The sequence below is a fragment of the Dipodomys merriami genome, unplaced genomic scaffold, assembly GCF_024711535.1.
Source record: "Dipodomys merriami isolate MVZ:Mamm:240054 unplaced genomic scaffold, mDipMer1.0.p SCAF_10, whole genome shotgun sequence".
Classification (NCBI taxonomy): domain Eukaryota; kingdom Metazoa; phylum Chordata; class Mammalia; order Rodentia; family Heteromyidae; genus Dipodomys; species Dipodomys merriami.
The window spans coordinates 22,806,144-22,827,410 of NW_027202271.1; the positions used below are offsets into that span (position 1 = coordinate 22,806,144).

Here is a 21,267-nt window from a genome sequence, read left to right on the forward strand (position 1 = left end):
GTAAAACGCCAGCCTTGAACAAGAAAGCTTAGTTTAGTGACAGTGCCTAGCCCCAGTGCTAACACACACATGCAAAGATAAAGCATACTGGTACTAGATGACACTTTAATTTCTAAACAGTAGTCCATTCAATACCATAGTATAAATTAATAGCAGCCCACAAATAAGTATTTGGTTTTAAATGACCCAGAATGAGGAAATTAGACATTATACTAATATGTAAGGTATATTCAAGAACAACGCCATCAAAGGTATCTCTCACTTAGGTGGGTACAAAGCCTGTCACCATCTCCCCTGATTCTTTTCAGGTAGAATGCATTCTTGTAGGCAATAGTTCTCAACCTTGGCTGTACATGGTAACCACTCGGGAAGTTGTAAAAATTACTGAGGCCTGGATCTTACTCCCAGAGGTTTTAATATAATTGGTTTGGGGTGTGGCCTTGAAGCTGTGAGTTTTTTTTCAATGCTCCCCAAGTCTCTATAATGTGCAATCAAGGTTGGAAGCCACTCTTGCAGGAACCTGCTCACAGATGTACCATTATTAACAAGACAGTTCTTTATAGCCACTTAGGCTATGGAAGCCTCCTGGAGTTGTGGGTATTATTGTCATAAACCATAGCTGCTGACAGCCCCCAGGATTTCTGCAGTGCCACAATGGTACCTTTGGAAGAGGGGCTTTTAATGATCATACGATTCACTCCTTTAGTAACAATCTAACGTGTCTTGTCAGCCAGTCACTGGCATTAAGTGACAGTTGGGTTTTTCCAACTCAGATCCTGTAACTCCTGCTCTCAAAGGCAAGGCTGTGGTCACAGGCTTGGCTCTACTTCCTCTCTGTCACAGGTTAGGTTTTAGCAGAGATGGGATATGGTATCTAGGAAGCCACTCTGACTTACAGCTGCTGCAGTTGTGGCAGTTTAAACATCTTGGGTGGGATGGTTGACAGCCGGTTCCTATTCAACTTTAACACCAGGAGTGTGTTGGCCAAGTTGTCAAAATAACCAGGTTCCACAGACATGACTCGGTTGCTGTTGATATACCTGTGGAAAGTTTGAAGAGGAGCTGTCTTTCTGCTTTAAGAGACTAAAGTGCATTCAATTTCTGCATTTCCAAGATTCTTTGGAGAAGCTAATCATCCATGACCACTTTCAAATATTATTGTTTAGGTCCTGATGGGAAAGTTGTTAATTTACACATATGGACTAGGAAGAAAACCACTGTGCTTGCTATATCTGAAGGACACGAAAGTTTGTTGTGTAGAAGTGGAAGTGTGGCTCAAGTGGTAGCACACCAGCTTTGAGGAAATAGGCAAAGCAAAAACATAAGGCTCTGAGTTGAAGCCGCAGTACTGGTGTGCATGTGCACACTAAAGTGTGTGTACGTGTATGTGTGTGTGTGTGTGTGTGTGTGTGTGTGGATAAATTTGTTGTGGATACACTTCCACTTTCTGTGCTACTGTTAATTAACAAAAACCAGCAACAGTTTAATTTTTATTATATTTCTTCCAGTATTGGGGTTTGAACTTAGAGCCTTCCTTGTACTTGGTTGCAAAGTATTCTACCACTGAAGACACAACCCCAACCCTAACTTTCATTTTTACTTTGAGCAAAAAAAAAAAAAAAACCCTAGTATTTTATAATCTAAAATGTAAGAACAAAAGGAAGATTGTGGCTCTTTAGTCCCAGAGCAAATGTCAAATCAATGAGAAAGTTTCATTTTTGGTCCATCAACAATAACAGGTTTAAAGTTTTCTTGTTTTCTTTTTTGTTATAATATTTTCATTACAGATGAAAATTTTGGCAAAGAAGTGTCCACTTACAGAAACTTGAGTTGCAGGGGTGGAAATGCACCTTTCAGCTCTGAAATATTATTGCTGCTCAGGTCCAAAGTTTCAAGGGACTGAAATAGTTTGAGACGCTCAGGAATTATCTCGGAAATCCTGTTGCCAGCCCTGGAATTAAGGAGACAGTCCAGATAATGACATTCATGATACCACAAATGGAAAAGAGGGTGAAAATTCTTTAATTTTAATTGGGTCTTTAGAATTATGGAACATTTGAGTGATTGAAACAGTACTTTTCTAAGTGAAACAGAAATATCATGGCCACTTCTGATGTATTCATTGGCTCCTAAGCAATGGTATTAGAATATATGAAAAGCAGTTCTACATGAAGTGGAGATAATCTTTAGCAATGACTTCTTGAATGCTAGGCACTTAAAGACTACTGCTTGATTTTTCTTTAGGCTACTTTTCTGAATAGTTGTTCTCATTTTACTAAATGGATAATGAAATGCCCAGCATCCAGTGGGCAAATCAGGAACTGATGAAATAATTTCTTGTTCCTTTCCCCTTGATTTCTAATCTAAGTCTTCTATTGAAAAGTACCCATAACTCCAGTGTAAAAGATCTGGACATAGTCACCAAAATAGGGCTGAAATAGGCTCAAGAGATCTGTTCTTTTAACATGTTTCAATGCATTGCCAGAGGCTTCCGGAGCAGTAGAAATATCCCAGGGTTTGGAGGATTATGAAGGTGTCACACTAAGAGCACATCAGTCTAATCCCTGGACACAGATTAGGGTATGTTTGACATTAGCAGTCATCAACAATAGACTACAGCCACTAGCCATGTGTACTTTTTAATTTAAATTATAGTAAACGTTATCTAGGCATTGTGCACACATCTGCAATCTCAGCATTTGAGAGGCAGAGGCAAGAGGATTTCAAGTTTGCAACCAACCTGGATTGTATGATGAAACCCAGTCTACAGGATAGGTAGATGATGCATACCTAGGTAGGTAGCTAGGTAGATTTAGATTTTAGACTATCTGATAGATACATTAGAATTCAGTTCCTTAAGTTGCTCAGTTACAGTAGCAACATTTTAGGAGCTCAATTGCTACATGTACCTAGTAGCTAGGACAGTACAGATTCCTATTGCTAATAGCCTTCAAATAGGGGAAAACGAGAATATGTTAAGAGAAAGATCATGTCAAATCTCTTTTGAGGAATGTGAGGTAGTGTGATCTGAACTCAAGACCTTGTACTTGCTAGGCAGGCACTCAATACTTGAGCCATGTCTCTATCGTTTCTTTGCATCCATTATTTTGGAAATAGGGTCTTGCTTTCTGTCCTGGACCTCGATCTTTCTGTTTTACACTTTTCACTGTAACTGAAATAATAGGTATCCACCATCACACAGAGTTCTTTATTAGTTGAGATGGTCACACAAACACTTTATCATTGGGTCTAGCCTGGAACTTTGATCCTCCCTATATCAGTCTCCTGAGTAGCTAAAATTAAAGGCATAAGCCACTGAACCTTGCTTCAAAGCAGTTAAAAGGATATCAACACAACAGCTCAAAGGAAAAATTTAGTATTCATTGGCCACTGTGTTAGAAAAAAGTAAACTGATATATTAGCCATCTCAATTGCCATCTTAAATCTGATAGCCCAGTCATCCAAACTTTGCTTTGCATCGAATCAGCCATGGCCTCTGATTCTGGCCAGTGTCTCCATGTGGATTCCCCAATGTACTAACTCCTTGATCTAATTGTGAGGTATGGGGGGCGGTGATGTGTGAGGGATAATTAGTCAGTTTCTAGGTCATGGAGATGGATTCAATCCATGTGGAAAGACATGGGGCTTTAGAATCATAGAAAAATAACCTGTTAAAGCAGAAAATCTGGGAAGATAATAGTCCTTTTATAAATCTTAGTGAGGTCTTCTCTTCACAAGAAGGAAGAATCTGCATATTCTAAGTGGAACTCTGTAACTTATACAAGTCACACACTGCTGTTTCTAGGTATGGTCTTTTACTTACCAAACAAGATTAGATATATTTCATGATTGTATTTCTCTTGGAAAATATCTCCTCTCTCTCCCCCTCTCCTTCCCTCCTTCCCCCCTCTTTCTCCAAAAGCTAGCTAGATATCTTTTAATTTTTTAATATGTGTTTTTATTGTAAAGATACTGCACAGAAGGGTTAGAGTTACATGAGTAAGGTAATGAGTACATTTCCTATTGAGCACTGTTACCCCCTCCTTTGTTACCCCCTACCATCCCTTCCCACCCACCTCCCAACTCCTCCCTCTCCCGCTCCCAAGTTGTAAAGTTCATTTTCAATATAGTGTCTTGTGCATCTCATTGTTACAATGGGTCAGCCTATATCCTTATTTCAGCATTTTGTGATTTCTATTCCCCTCCCCAAATTAGGAAAATGTATATACAAGATGCAGGGCACCGGAATCAAATACAGTGAGAACAGGGGTTATATCATGGGGGAAGAACATACCAAAGAAACAGAAAAATCACATTTACATTAAAAGAAACAGCGACAAAGATAAAATCTCTTGTGTCCCTATCTTGGGATTCATTTAGCTTAGCATCATCTTATATGGTCAAATGTACATAGATTTTGACCTTTTCTACTTGTCTAGTAAGATTATCCTAGATGTATACTAATTATTGCAAAAATGGAAACCATGGGACCTATGTTTCTTTGGGCCTGGCTTAGCTCACAATATAATTTTTTTCCAAGTCTTTTCCTTTCCTAACAAATGGGGCGGTGTCATTCTTTATGACGAGGTATAGAATTCCATATATATATATATATATATATATATATATATATATATATCACATGTTTACTAAGTCCTTTTTTAAATATTTTATTTATTTATCATAAAGGTGATGTACAGAGAGATTACTGTTAGATAATTCAGGTAAAGAGTACATTTCTTTTTGGACAATCTCACCCTTTCCTCGCTCTCTCCCAGTTTTTTCCCTCCCATCCCCACCTACAAGTTGGTTGTATAGTTCATTGTTACACAGTGTGTAGTGAGTACCACTGCTGCATTTGTTCGTCCTTTGTCCCTCCATTTCTGTGCCCCCTGCCCCTCCCAAAGATAGGTAAATGAACAAACAAGACTGAAAGAAAAGAAAATAAAACAAAGAAGAAACCTCTTGTTGTCATTTCCTGGAGTTCATTTCAATAAGTACTATTTTATATATCAGATGCACATAGGCATCACACCTTAGTGATCCTCTCCTTTCAGTCTCACTGGAAGTCACACGTCTCCCCCCCAACTCAAAAGGTTCCTGAGTCAGGTGTACCGGGGCTTTCTCACATAGCATGGACACTGCCAGTCTTCTGGCACAATGCACACATCATCAATGCAGGGGTAGAGTTTTATCTCTCTGTGTTGGGATGGGTATGTAATCTAATATTGAATATAAATTAGGTACCCCCCAGCCATGTGCTAAACACTTTTTATATATTATGCCAAAATAATTTCTCTAGATTAGGTGTGATTGATAAATTAAAAATCAGGCATGCAAAGTTTTTCATTTGCTTTTGCATCACCTCCTGGAGTAAGACCAGGTTGATTCCAATGCAATCCCTGAAGGTTTATGGCATATAAAATAAAAAATCAACAGTATTTTGGCAACTATGTTCTGAACAGATATGTACCTCCTGAAAAGTCTGCTACATCTCAGTCAAAAACAGACAAACAAAAAAAACTGAGCTTCTGGTTTCAGAAATGGGAATCCATCACGGCTCAGGAAACCACCATCATGCCAACATTTAAGGAAGAAAGTGGGTTTCCCTCCTACTTTGGGGGGGAGGAGAAAGATGGGTCTTCAAGGATTTCTGGGTGTTCCTTACCCACCAGAGTTACAAAGCTGATTTCCTGAATACTAGCAAACATCTCTGTGCCGTTTTGTCCATGAGCAAGAAGAGTAGGGTAAGAATGAGGAAGTTCATTCTATATTTCGACAACACTTCTCTAGATTATTATTAAAAACCTACAGTGTATTACTTTTGAGGGATGTAGAGTGATTGTCTTTTGCTAATTTTTGAAATCCCAGTCTGAGTGTCTAACTCCCTTTCGAAAAGTAAGCCTACACAAGGTTGACAAACACAGACAATGTATATCTTAAGAGCCTGACTTTCATAATAATAGAGTTAGCAATGCAGTCTTGTGTATAAGTCCCAAGTTATCAGGGCCCTCGGATTCCCATAAAATTGTGCAGATTTTGTTTAGAGTCAAGTCAGCCATGACCTTTGATGCTGGCCATTGCCCACATATGGATTCGCCAGCTAACCAGCTCCTTGATCTAGCTGTGAGGTTTGGAGGATACAGGGAAGACAATTAGTCAATTTCTAAGTCCTGGAGATGATGAATTCAATCCAAGAGCAAAGCCACAAGGCCTTAGGGTCAGGGTTTGTGGGTTCAGCAAAACCACGTTTGCAGAGGCAAAATTTTTCTTTTAAATACATAAGCCAATGTTTGCATTACCAGGATATCCTCCCACAAACAGTGGAGAAACCCACAAGTGTCCAAGTGCCTGCCTTTCCAGCCCCTGCCCTGTCCTACCACAGTGCCCTCCAAACTCTCCATCTGGCTTTGCCCCCTGCCCCCGCCTCCCAAGCTGTCTAAGGCAAGCCAGGATGGCTACCTTTATACCATATTTAACAACAGAAAGAAAACACTCGAGTTATAACATTATTTTAGTGATAATTGGAGCTAGTTATTTTCTCGGGTGGAGGGGAGGGGGCGGGGGAGAGAGGAGGTGTACAGGTGTCTCCTATCGCTCCTATTGGGCTGCAAGGGACATACCTGACCATCTACTCTGGTTTATACATGCGTTTGTTTATAAGGTAATTATGAACAAGGTATTAAAACTGCCAATTACTCTGTGACGAATAAAATTTTCCTTGCAGTGAAAGTATGCTCCAGCCAAAACCCAGCAATTTCCTGAACTGCACACCTCCTAAATTGCTGTGTGAAAGCGTTCACTTATACAGGAGGCACGCACAGTGCGGTCTTTGTCAGCTCTGCCTTCCAGCACAAAAAATCCCTTACACCTATCAGAATAATAGCTCCTGTATCGCAATAAATAAATAAATAAATAAATTTAAATCCGTCCTAATGGAACTGAATTAAATCCAAATGCCATTTTTCAGGAGCCCTTAGACCAACTGGTAAATAATCACCTGATAGGTGCCAGTTTAAAATTAAAATAATAATAATAACAAATCTGCTATAAGTCACAAAAGACGGGCCAAAAAATGGGGATAATTACAGGAAAAGTAGACTTAAAAAGCTCTGCCATCGGGATAAACTCTCAGAATAAATGTATTTTATCCAGTGTGTCACAAACAGTAAGTTCTAGAAGACAGAGACCTGATTCTGTGGCAGCTTTCCTTTTCTTCCAAAAATGGATAAATGCCAACATTGATTGACACATTAAAAAGCACTGCAGCTGATTAATTGTTTGGGGGCAGGAAAGGTGCGACAACTTGAACCACAACAACTATACCGTCGAAATCTGTGTGGATACTTTTTTCTGTAACTTCAGTTATACAGAAATGCCATTTTTCCATTGTGGAGAAATCATAACACTCAGCAAGCATTAGGAGGTGTCTAGCCCTCATGTAAATCCAGCTTAAGCGACAAGGAATATTTTGGTCTTCTCTGTTTGTTGATAGTACAGGGAGTTCCATGGTCAAATCACTGCTGAGGTGAAATATAATTAGTCTCTTGCGGACAAACAGACCTGGGGGCTTGGTTGGTGGGGAATGTGGACGGTTGGTTCCTTCAGGCTTCTAAGAGGCCACAGAGAAAACCAGAGTCCTAGGTATTTTAGCCTTAGCTCTGTAAGTCCAACCACAATAGCTTCACTTTGTTGTTACCTTGGCCAGCCAGCCAATTTTGCCAAATATCTTTTCAATGTTAGAGGCAAGCATGGATTCGCATCTTTTAGTCTAAGGATGCTTACTTGGAGGGTGTTGGAGGAAAATCTAGTCATGAAGAAGACAGACATATCTTTGACCTTATCTGCAGTCAGAGAGAAGAGCAGGCGAATGAATGGGAGAGGCCAAAAGGGTAGCAAATTCCCGTAGTAGGAAGGAAGAGAGAGCAGAGGCTGAAGAACGGACAGGCACATGGAGGGGAATGAGAAGAATAAGGAAGTCATTGAACCCCTCCACAGGAATGAGGGGCTACAGGAAGAGCCAAGGAGTCTGCTTGCAAGGGAGTACACTTGCCATATACTAAGCAGAAGCAAAGGCATGGTCAGGATTCAGGTAAGTGAGTTAAAGCCAGGCTTCTTCCCTTCCAGGAAATGAAGTAATGCCTTCATAGCTGGAGTATATATACATCACACATTGGTAGTAGAGATAGGCAAAGCACGAAGCTTGGGAGTGAGGGAGAAGTCACATGGGGTGGGGGAAACCATGCCAGGCCCTGGCTTTCATTTGGGTTAACTGTAGAGAGGGATCTGAGGGTTTTGAATGTGGTGGAATGATACTTCTCATGTGTACAGTAAAACACCTGCTCTAGGAACAGTGGCTAGGAAGTGGGTGGAGGGTACGCGGATGTACCAGGTGGGAAGCTACTGATTTGATGCCAAAGACAAGATGGGACAATGGCACCAGGGCATCACCCTATCTGTGGCCTCCTAATGGCACCCTGAGCTTTTCCTCTCCTGCATACAGGCCAGGTTTCTCAAGTGCTGGTCTCATGGACAAGTTTGGCTTGCCAAGGAGTTACTTCCTATGTGTTCTGTCCCTTTCCTTAGTGATTTGTGTTTCAAGTAGGAGACCCCTCCTGAAGCCTGGCATGCACACTAGAATTCCCTCTGGCTCAGAGCAGCTCAACACAAGCATTTTCCAGTGTCTGTAATCGCTAGGAAAATGGGTAAAGGTGTCCTTGTCATGGATCAGACGTGCTCACTTGTTCTGATATTCTGAACATCTGGTCTGCATGTAGCCAGTACCTTCATGAGAGTCAAATGTGATGAATAGGGGTTAGTGCTAGGACCGCTCGATAAAAAGATGATTGGTCCTACTGTTGACTCACTGTGACCTCCAGAAATCCCAAGTAGTTCAAAAACCCTCACACACTCTGAAACAGTGTGAGTTTATGTCCAGAAGTGGAAAGGAGAACCAGATTGGAATACTTTTTGCTTACTAGTAAGGGATCCAGAATATCCGGGGGGAGGGGGGGAATTGCTTTTATTATTTTTTTTAATCACACTGAAATTGAAATTCCTGAGCCAATCAGGCCTTTGGTTTGTTTTTTTTTTCTTCTGGTCATAGGGCTTGATGCTGTCCCTGAGCTTTTTTTGCTCAAGGTGTGCTCTACCACTTTGAGCCACAGTGCCACTTTCAGTTTTCTGGTGGTTCATTGGAGAAGAGTCTCTTGGACTTTTCTTCCCAGGCTGGCTTTGAATCAGGATCCTCAGATCTCAGCGTCCGGAGTACCTAGGATTACAGGCATGAGCCACTGGCACCCAGCAGACTGTTGGCTCTTGATGAACAAGATACATCCATCAATAGTCTTAAGTATCTCCTATCTATTGCATATAAGAGGCAGCTCAAAGTCTGGCTTGGTGATATGAAAAGATGTGCAGATTTGGCCATTCAAGGAAACTATGTGCATGATGCATTTTTCCTTTTTGAGAGGTTATATGCACTGAAATTTAATTTAAAATTTTTTTAATTTAATTTTTTTGGGGGGAAAGGGGCTTGAACTCAGGGCCAGGTACTGTCCCTTCACTCTATCGCTTAATATTAGTGCTGTACAATTTGAGCTATGGCTCCAATTCTGGCTTTTTGATGTCTTATTAGAGTTAAGAGTTTCACTGACTTTCCTTCCCAGGTTGGCTTTGAACTGCAATCCTCAAATTCCAGCCTCCTGACTATCTAGGATTATCATGCTTTATATGTTTGTAGTGCCCTATCTTTTTATGATTATTCTAATCATATACCGTCAGTCCAATTCAGCTATTTCAACCAACAATTGCTGAATCTGTGGTTGCTCCACACAGCCATCATGTAAACATACTCAACATATTTATAACCCCTGCTACACACAAATATCTTGCAAGTGGCTAGCTGAGCACCACTGATAAAAAAAAAAAAATCGCAAGTTATTAAAGAAAACATTACACCTGGGCAGCAGTGACTCATACCTATAATCCTAGCTACTCAACAGGCTGAGAGCTGAGGATCCTAGTGTGAAGCCAGCCTGGACAAGAAAGTTCAATGAACCACCAAAAAGGCAAGAAGTGGAGGTGTGGCTTAAATGGCAGCATGCCAGAAATAGCAAAAAAAGATGAAAGGACAGCACCTAGACCACAAGTTCAAACCCTAGTAGCAGTGCGTGCGTGCATGCGCACACATACACACACATCACACACAAAAGGAAAGAAGGGAAGAATGGATTAAAGAAAATATTACAGGGGCTGGGAAGTTGGCTCAGTGGTAGAGTGCTTGCCTCACATGCATGAGGCCCTGGGTTTGATTCCTCAGCACCACATAAGCAAAAAGAAAAAAGCCGGAAGTGGTGCTGTGGCTCAAGTGGTAGAGCGCTTGCCTTGAGCTGAAGAGCTGAGGGACAGCACCCAGGCCCAGGGTTCAGGCCCCACGACCGGACCCCTCCCCCCAAAAAAAGAAAAAGAAAGAACAAAAGAAAGAAAGAGAAAAAAGAAAATATTACATTGTACAAACATACTACCATGCCCACCCACCCCCCCCCCAAAAAAATAAAACAATGTTTCCTGAACTTCCTTTCCAAATGACTGGCTGGAATACCTAATACCCCATAATATCAGGCTTTCTAAAACAGAGTTTTGACAAATGAAGAACTCCTCACAAACAGATAAAAATAAACTGCCTCTGTTCATCTCTTTGCTAAAAAGATAATTAGGAAGTTTCATTAAAAGAACACACATGTTACACATGTTTAGACTCGTCCACTAGGACTGGAGCATCAAAGACTAAAGCCAACTGTGGAAATTCCTAGAGGAGACAGAATCTTGATGAACAACTAATGATACTAAGGATCAAATGAGCCAAGGTGTTAGGAGCAAAGAGCCTTAGTTCCTTCTAGCTGAAAGTCAGGTAAATATGAAATATAATTATCTTCTGGATCACAAACAGGATAGAGATGGCTACCACACAGTATTTTAATCCACAAGTCCTGGAATAATCAGGGCCCTATTCAAGTGCCAGTTTTAACACATGCTAAAAATGAAAAAGAAAAAAGAAATGTAGGTCAAAAGCCCATTCATACCACATACAAAACCACCTTTCTTTGATCCCCAAGTCGAAATTCAATTTAGTCCTCTACATAGACAATTTAAAAGCAAACACTGGAAGACATCATATGGTATAGATGCTGAGAAGAGAGCTTAAACTGAAATAACTTAGCTTCTGTACAATAAGAAGCAACTCTTCTTGTATGTGACAAAATTTAACATTTCTTTATTTTTCTCCTCCTTGTGAGGCAGAAGCCTTCCAGAGACATTTGTCCAGGTGGGACCACACTCGTGAGAATCTCCACTCACCTGTGATTCCCTTGTGAAACCACTGAGATAACCGCTAATTAACTCATCTTTGCTTTCCCAGAACTCAGCATTAAATGAATGAGTTTAATACAATTGGACAATCTCGACTAGCTCTGAAACTCACAAACAGCTTGAAACTGGCCTAGAAAGATGTACTGGAACCTGAACTATGTTGTCTGTGCATCAGAAAACAGCGTGCCCCATACAGCTGTCAGGAAGAGAAGTAAAACTATAAACTGGGGTTCCTTCACATGAAGCAACTTGCTAAAGGGAAGATCTCACTGATAAAATAATTCCAACTGTAGTTGCTCAGAGAGGATGTTATCCTATTTCTGGCCCTAGGTCATTTACTACATTTCTCAGATCTACTACACTTTCTTACCTGTAGATGGAGGGAGATAGATCCAGAAGATGGAGAGAAATGAAATGGAATGATTCTTCCCACCTCTAATGCTTTGGGATCCTAGATCTGAATAACAAACCCCATATATGGCACTATTTGCTAAGGAGCTTCACATAACTGAATCACATATGAAAACTGCAGCTTCTCCCAGAGCTTGGACTGCCTTTCTTTTTTGAGGGGGGATGGGGTGGGGAGGTCTTTCCTCTCTCCCCTGTTTTGGTGTCCCAGCACCCAGTCCTTGTCTCTCTGGGTCAACTCTCTCCTTCCCCACTGTCTCTGGGTGTCTTTTCCAATGTTTTACATGGTGACTTGATTGTTAGAAGCCTCATCAGAATTCTGTTGACTGATGGATATGTAGAATATAGTCAAATTTTTTTTTCTAAATGATTTTTTTGGGGTCAGTCATGGGGTCTTGAACTCAGGGCCTGGGTGCTGTCCCTGAGCAATTCAGCTCAAGGCTAGCACTCTACCACTTGAGTCACAGTGCCACTTGTGGTTTTCTGGTGGTTATTTGGAGATAAGAGTCTCATGGACATTCCTGCCTGGGCTGACTTTGAACCATGATCCTCAGATCTCAGCCTCCTTAGTAGCTAGGACTACAGGCGTGAGCCAATGGCTCTCACTGAATTTTTTTTATTGTTCTACATTTTTTTATTGTGATTGTAAAGTTGATATGCAGAAGAGTAACAGTTACATGATTCAGATAATGAGTACAATTCTTTTTGAACCATGCCTCCCCTTCCCTCACTCTCTCCCAGTTTTTTCCCTCCCATCCCTACCCACAAGATGTACAGTTCATTTTCTATGTAGTATCTAGTGAGTATCACTGTTGTATTTGTTCACCCTTTGTTCCACCTTTTCTGTGCCCCCTCTTCCCCTCCCAAATACAAACTAACTAATAAGACAAAAAGAAAACAAAAACAGCAACAACAGCAGCCAAATATATATATATACATACATATATATATATATATATATATATATATATATGTATGTATTTTTTTTTTGGGTCAGTCGTGGGACCTGAACTCTGGGCCTGGACGCTGTCCCTCAGCTCTTCAGCTCAAGGCGAGCACTCTACCACTTGAGCCACAGTGCCAATTCTGGCTGTTTCTACTTATGTGGTGCTAAGGAATTGAACCCAGGGCCTCATGCATGCAAGGCAAGCACTCTACCACTGAGCCACCTTCCCAGCCCCCCCCCAAAAAAAAATATTTCTAGAAAGTATTTTTAAATAACACACTAAAGGCAGTTCACTGGTGAGCCGGGCAGGGTTATGCATACTTATAATTACAGCCCTTGCAAGGCTGAAACAGGAAGATCAAAAGTTCCAGGTCAGCCCAGGCTAAGAGTGATAACCTTTTTCCGACATCTAAACAAACAGAACACCTCACTGAGGACCACACATACCGTGGACTTGGCTGGTGGTGAGGCTAGGAAAGGACTTGCTTTATGATGGAATGTCAGTTTCCCGGGGTCCTCCCTCTCCAAACGTGTCCCTAGTCAGGGGGGATGTAAGAATGGCAGTTCTCTGAGAAGTCTAACAGGGAGTAAGTCGGAGGGCAGATATCGTCTCTGAGATCTGGATTTCATTTCCTCTAAAATGTCCTCAATCCCACCAATTCCAGAGACTTTTTGGTTCTCATGCTTCTGGAAGTACATGCACAGACTTCGTCTTAGGAAAAGGATGGTCAGTCATGAGGTTTCAAGTTTGAGAAGAGGAATGTGGAGGTCAGGTTTCTTCTTTTGAAAGAATTTGAACTAATCCCCTGTTTTCAGTCCAGCTCTATACTCCTGCTGTTAGAGGTTTTGAATTCCTGAGACGCTCTGATGGTTTGTACACACACACACCACACACACACACCACACACACACACACACACACACACACACACACACACACACACACACACACGGGTGTATACAAAATCAAATGGTTGGATTTTTTTTTTCAGTCAACTCCATTTCTCTCTCTTTCCGTCTCTTTTTGTGTCTTTCTTTTGCTCTGGTTCTTAGGCTTCTACTCAAGGCCTGGGCACTTGGCTTTTTCTGCTCAATGTCAGCACTCTACCACTCAAGCCACAGCTCTACTTCCAACTTTTGTTAAGTTAATTGGAGATAAGAGTCTCACAAGGAGCTAGGAATATGGCTTAGTGTTAGAGTGCTTGCATAGTATGCATGAAGCCCTGGGTTAGACTCCTCAGTACCGCATAAGCAGAAAAGTGACACTGTGGCTCAAAAGAAGCTCAGGAATAGTGCCTAGGCCCTGAGTTCAAACCCCAGGATTAACAACAACAACAAAAAAGTCTCACAAACTTTCCTGCCCAGGCTGGCTTTGAACCATGATCCTTAGATCTCAGGCTCCCAAGTAGCTAGGATTACAGGTGTGAGCCACCAGAGCTGGCCCACTTTCTCTCTTTCAAGTCAGCTACTACTTATTCCATTACTTGCAAAATTTTTACAGCATCTTTCATTTGGGCTCTATCCTATCTCTGTTCTTTATTTTCCTTTTGTTCCTGATGTACTATGTTTGAAAAAATTATTTACTTTCTTTTTAAGGGTGTTTACAAGGAACAGAATGAAATGAATGTACTCAGTCCATAGTAGGTCTTCAGTAGCAATTCAACCAAACACTAGTTTTTCTTTAAAAATCCAAATAAATAAAGCTTCCTTTTAAAAAAAAAATCTACCCTTACTTGTTTCTTACTGAAAAAAAAATCACTCCACTCAGATTCGTATGTATGGGATTTTATTACCCCATCAGAAGCATTTTCACTTATAATGATAATATCAACCAGAAAACACTGCTATGAACGCAGTAAGCTAAAACGACTTGATTTCATTATCTCAGGTGGTTTTATGAACCATGGGAACAGCACGGTCACTGCATTTCTTGATTTCATCTTTATGAACAAGACACAGAAAACATGGTGACGATGGTCACATATGCAGGTGTGCTCACACCTTTGACCCGACTCAAAGGTTGACACTGAATTCTACAGAGTTCTATATCACTACAGAAAGTACTGTTGGACAGGACAGGTCAAAACCCCCAGGCCATGCAAGAAATAAGCAAGAAGGACAAAAGGACAGAAGGCTGTCAGCAAACCGGACGGACTATCTATCTATCTATCTATCTATCTATCTATCTATCTATCTATCTATCTATCTATCTATCTATCTCTATCTAATGTTTGTGCTGGTCCTGGGGCTTGAACTCAGGACCTGCCTACTGTCCCAGAGCTTCTTTTGTTCAAGGCTAGTGCTCTACCACTTTGAGTCAGAGCACCACTTCTGGATTTTTTCCCCCTTTTTTTAGGGGGTAGTTTATTAAAGGTAAGTCTCATGGACTTTCCTGCCTGGGCTGGCTTGGAACCGTTATCCTCAGATCAGGTGCGAGCCACCGGCACCTGGCTAAACCTGACATTTTAATACCTGTAAGTAGTATGATGACTGAATGGAAAGGGAGTTGTACTCCCCCCCGCCCAGGATGATGGGACACCAGAGAGAGGCTGCGGGAAGGCAGAGCTCAGCTTAACATACAAGCACACTAGAAGTTACGGCAATTAGAACTCTGGAGAGTCCTATTTCCCCAAAAGGAGCATTTCATCCCTGGAAGTGATAAAGAAGAGAATGGTCAGATACATCTCTTCCATTTTCAGGCTATTAGGATTGAACAAAGATACACGAAACTAGTAACCAAAAATGGCTTACATAACATTGCAAACCATTTCTACTTCCTTTCACATTTTCTTTAATACTTAAGGGACACTGTAAGACTAATAGACGTATAAAATGAAGAGAATGCTTCCAAGTCTGTAAACACACTTTTGCCACTACAGAATACTTTCTTCTGTCTTTTTTTTTTTTTTTTTTTTTTGTCGGTCGTGGGGCTTGAACTCTGGGCCTGGGCGCTGTCCCTCAGCTCTTCAGCTCAAGGCGAGCGCTCTACCACTTGAGCTACAGCGCCACTTCCGGTTTTCTGGTGGTTTATTGGAGATAGGAGTCTCACGGTTTCTCCTGCCCGGGCTGGCTTTGAACCGCGATCCTCAGATCTCAGCCTCCTGAGTAGCTAGGATTACAGGCGTGAGCCACCAGCGCCCGGCTTACTTTCTTCTGTCTTAAGCTAACCCCTACATAAGCTAACCCACAATCAGTCACCAAATTATAAAAAGCATCTTATTTTTTCCCACATATATGCTCACTTTTGACTCTATTCTATAATGTATTTGTCTTGTTGCAAAAAAAAAACCCAAAACTAAAGTTGTTCATACCCAGTAAAAGTGACAGATCACAAGTGTTTATCACATGTTTATTCTATAACAGATCACAAATATTTTTTCCAATCAAGTGTTTATCCTCTGCCATATTTTAACATACAACATGAACATCACCTAACCCACTCATCTTGCCTTCGATCTTCTAGAGACTTCTCTATCTGGTAGCTACAGATATACAAAGAGAGAGGGAGACAGCCAAGAAGGTGATGTTTAGTGCTCCAAAGGAGGTGCTTATTTTTATAATTGCCTTTCCTTTCATGTTTTGAATTTAGCACACCAATAACTTTCAGGCAAAGAATGAAAGCATGCTATTGGTTAGAACTGTGTTTCATTGTTTTGGTGTCTCCCAAACTAGAGGTCTCAATCTCATGCCCTGTGGCAGCCAGTGAAGAAACTAAAATAAGGAGGAGAAGGGAAAGTAACTAGACTGGAATAGAGAGGCACGTTGGATCTTGCTGCCCCAATTATGAAAAGCTACTGACTATAACTTTGTTTTGTCTGTCTTGGCAGAACAAACCTTACTCAGTATTCTGGTAGGAGTTGTACCTGATACTTCAAAGAAGTACTTCAAAATGGTTATTACTAAGCCGAAGAAGAGTTCTGTACAAATGCTGATAATGCAGGCATTCCCGTGACAAGCTGTTGTAGAAGGTAAAGTTCAAGGGACTGGAGGAAGAGGTCACTTTTATGGGCTGTCAGAAATACCAATGGAAGAAGTTACCCTGTGGGTCTCTCTGTTAAAATTACTGTTACTTTGGAAAAACCCAAGTTTTATGAATTAAGTGGAAATGTTTTGCATGTGAAGAGGCAGAAATAGACCAGGTAACTTGTTATATTAACTTATCCATCCATCCATTCACTCACTTCTTTCTCCATCTAGCAAGCGTAATACAATGTGTTGAACAGTGTGCTACATATTAGGGCTCCAGCAGGCACAAAACCAGACATGATCTCAGCTTTTCTGAAGTTTCTTTATGGTAGGGGAAATAGACATCGAATAATCACAAATATATAATTAAGCTGTGATTGTTTATATGATGATAATGATCATTATAATAAACGAGATTAAGAATGTGAAAGCAAAACCTAAGTCTGATTTGGGGGTAGAATCAATTCTATCTATCAGGGAAAAGCATATGCAAGGATTTCTGGGACCAGGCCCATCTCTAGAGCTAAGGAATACTTCCAGAGAAAGTCCAATGGGAAGAGATGCTCACTATTGAGTCATTAAAAAGATTTTGCTCCTGATCTAAGAGCCTCAAGGAAAACACTGAGGACTCTTAAAGAGCCACGGGAATGATGGCAAATTGCTGTTTCCAATTCAGTTATTCTAAATTGAGAATTCAAAGCCTTAGTTAGGTTTACATTCTGGAGATGGGCTGGTTTTATGATTAAATGTAAATTCAACAGTGTCACAAATACAGCTCTGTGTATAGTAAATTCTTGTGTGAAAGTCATATACAAACATTTAAAAATCCAATAAACCTATTATGAAGATTAAAAAAAATTGTTGTTGGTTGTGGGGCTTGAACTCAGGACCTGGGGTGCCGTCCCTGAGCCTCTCTGCACTCATTCTACCACTTGAGCCCCAGTACCACTTCTGGTTTTTGAGTGGTTAATTGGAGATAAGAATTTCATGGGGATTTTTCTTCCCGGGCTGGCTTTGAACCATGCTCCTTTGATCTCAGCCTCCTAGTAGCTAGGACTACAGGTGTGAGCCACCAGAGCCTGGCTACTAAGATGTTTTATGTGTTGAGATGTTTTATTTTGTTGAGACTTGCAGTTTATAAGCTTATTTCTCTCACATACAACAGTGTGTGGCTGGCATGTAGTGGCCAAGGCTACATGATTCACCTGTACCAGGATGAGTTTTTCAGTGAAAGCAATCCAACCCCACCAGTTCTGCTACATCCAGATGTGGACATGGTTTATGTTCTTTCTCTTTAGAAAACTAAGTTATAATTTTTTTTTGCTAAAGCTGATTCCCAACTTTCTCACTTCATATGATAAACTCATGACTTCAATATTGACTTGCAAAGGTTTTCTATTAAAGTAAGTCTTTGGGCTCTACCACCAGTGACAAAGTTACTCAGGTATGTATCATGACTTGAAGATGTTATAATGTTTGCCTTCCCCACAACCTTATCTCTGAGCTACAAAGATATTAAAATAATCAGTATTGTTTCTAAAGTTATAAATTCAGTTTGGGGAATGATTAAAATAACTCTGGGCCTTACAACCAAGCAGCAGTTTCTTAAACCATCATCTCCCAAACTGACTTCCTAAGTCTAATTTTTGGAACATAATGGGAAATGGATAAAACTTATGAATGAAATGCTCACTTTGCCTGGTTTTGGGTTCGGTATTTAAACAGAATGGAGATTCTCTTTGACTTAAGATGGGATTACACCTCAGCAAACACATCGTAAATTGAAAATATTATAAAGTAAAAATGCTTTTACTAATATACCTAGCCTGCCAAACACCATAGATTAGCCTAGCTTACCTTAAACGTGCTCAGAACACTTACATCAGCTTATAGATGGGAAAAATCACCTAACACAAAGCCTATTTCATAATAAAGTGCTGAATGCCTGGTGTAATGTGTTATACCACACTGGAAATGGAAAACAGAATCATAAGGGGAGTATGCCATCATAAAAGGGAAATATTAAAGAATCGTAAGCCAAGATTTCATAAGCTGAGGATAAGTAGACTGTACAGAAATCTAATTTTTCATTACCCATTCAACCCCACCCCACCCAGAAGGCAATGCTTGTATGACTTCCAGCCCATGGCAGATTTCCTTCCCCCTTTTGGGAAAAGCCCTACCACACCACAGGGCTCAAGAGTACAGAACAACTAACTCTGGGAATCTTGAGAAGACAAATGCTTGGCAAGTCATTAATTGGTAATCCTCTAAAGCCACATTGTACCACTTGATTTTGAAAGTGAAAAAGTTTATGACTAAAAAAACAAAAAGTAGATTCTGTGCTGTGTTGCTTCATTCTCTTGCTTAAAACAAGGACAACAGACTTCAATGACTCCTCTAAAACTACAAACCACCTAAGTATGGCAGTTACTTCAAGATAAGATAAATCTACCCAAGTATGCCAGGCACTGGTAGCTTACACCCGTAATCCTAGTTATTCAGGAGACTGAGATCTGAGCATCGTGATTTAAAGTGTGCCCAGTAGGAAAGTCTGTGAAACTCTAATCTCCAACTAACCACCAGACAGTGGAAGTGGTGCTGTGGCTCAAAGTAGTAGAGCGCTAGCCTGGAGCAGGAAAGGTCAGGAATAGCAGTCAGGTCCTGAGTTCAAGCCCCACAACTCTCTCTCTCTCACACACACACACACACACACACACACACACACACACACACATCTGCCCAAGTACCCAAGTCTCCTTTCATCTCTAGACGCTGCTTTGTACTTCTGCTCCATATATTCTGAAACCTGGGTGGCTACATACCTCCACCACCTGGGACATCTCCACCATCCTGAGCATCACCTCTATTGGCCTCCATTCAACCTGTCTGTCTTCCTGTCCCCAGAGCTGAGGCCAAATCCTACTTGGACTTGTTCTTTAGCACTTAACACATGGAAGGCACATAACAGGCACTATTGCTAGGCTCAAAATACATAAGCCTGTAGGCGACAAATATTGGTCAGATATTTATTGTCATTGCGTGCCCTTTTAAGAAACCACTTGAAGAAAGCAGAAGTTTTCCTGTTATTTTACCCCAGATACAAAGTGCTCTCCATTCCTCATCTCTGGTAGCCAGGATAGTTTCTAGATTTCACTTTTGGCCTGCGACCCTTATGCTCAAGAATCTATTTCAGCCCACTGTCTGCAGTCTTTAGCTGCTTGCTAAGGCCACTTCACTACAACTCCAGCAGCTGTGGCTGCTCCCACTCTACCCAGTCCTTTCACGTTTAGAATGACATGACATCCTCTGCCAGAAGCATGGGAGAAAGATGGGCAGACATCACAGACTGTTTATACAGATAAACAGAGAAGAGTTCATTAAGACTGCCTGAGGTCAGACTGGCTATTAATGTAAGATGAGACAAAAGCCTGATGCTCTTCCTAGGTCAGGGCTCTCCCCTACTGCACAAGGGCCCCCAATTCTTCTTGCTCTCTTAGATTCTTCATAAATGCCTACTATGTGCTTGGGTGTGTACTGGGCTGCTCAAGGGAGTGTTGACAGCTCAGGAAGAAAAGAGTCCTCTGCTGGAATGTCACAAGTGTCATTAGAGACCACATATCCTGCACCTGTGAGAATTTTAAAACCAAAAAAAAAATTAAAATTAAAATTAAAACTGATGATCAGTCTCAGTTATCAATCTGACTGGGTTGAGAAGCACCTAGGAGATTAGTAAAATACACCTCTGAGTGAGTCTGTAGGGATGTTTCCAGAAAGGCCTAATTAAAGGGAGAAGACCTTGCCAGGCACTGGTGGCTCACGCCTGTAATCCTAGCTACTCAGGAGGCTGACATCTGAGGATTGCGGTTCAAAGCCATCCCAGGCAGGAGAGACCGTGAGACTCCTATCTCCAATAAACCACCAGAAAACCGGAAGTGGCGCTGTAGCTCAAGTGGTAGAGCACTCGCCTTGAGCTGAAGAGCTGAGGGACAGCGCCCAGACCCAGAGTTCAAGCCCCACGGTCGACCAAAAAAAAAGGGAGAAGACCTTGTACCATCGCATACGGTGGATGGGCCAGATCTCTCAACCTCTCTTTGTCTGTTTCCCTCACTTCTTCTTTCTCTCCTTTATTCCATCCCTTCCTCCCCACCCCCATTCCCTGTATCTCTTTGTCTTCCTCTCTCTCCCTCTCTCTCTGCTTCTGTTTCCTGGCTACCATGATATGAGCTGGTCCCATCACACCCTCCCCTCCAGGAAAGACTGAATCTCTGAAACAATAAGCCAAAATCCTTCCTCCCTTAACAACTTTTTCTCAGGTATCTTGCCAAAGCAACAAGAAAGGCCTGCCTACCACAATCTCCACCCTTCTAAGAATTCTACAAAAGCAATAGTTCCTGCCACACACTGCCAGTATTACTGGCTCCCTAGTAGTCTCTGCAGTGCATGTGATGACTTGGGAACCCCTGAGAGAAGGGCGTGGTCTGATATATCCCTCCATCATCTCAGAGAAAAGGACACATGGTGTGATTTGAAGTGATAGGACCACCTTTCATCTGAGTTAGACTCCAACTGTTTAA

The 21,267-nt window shown here is 41.3% G+C and overlaps 1 protein-coding gene across 2 annotated transcripts in view; it reads right to left on the bottom strand.

The window, feature by feature from the left end:
• The window catches only part of Lrig3 (leucine rich repeats and immunoglobulin like domains 3), a 57,423-nt gene that overhangs the window by 22,818 nt on the left and 13,338 nt on the right, over window positions 1-21,267 (bottom strand). The window contains exons 4-5 of one of the 2 annotated variants that reach the window (XM_069987707.1): window positions 1,820-1,951; window positions 897-1,040 (exon numbers count right to left, since the gene is read on the bottom strand). In XM_069987707.1, coding sequence (XP_069843808.1) covers window positions 897-1,040; window positions 1,820-1,951 — 276 coding nt within the window. Of the gene's footprint in view, window positions 1-896; window positions 1,041-1,819; window positions 1,952-21,267 lie in introns of those variants that run through there. The other variant, XM_069987717.1, reaches the window with a different exon arrangement.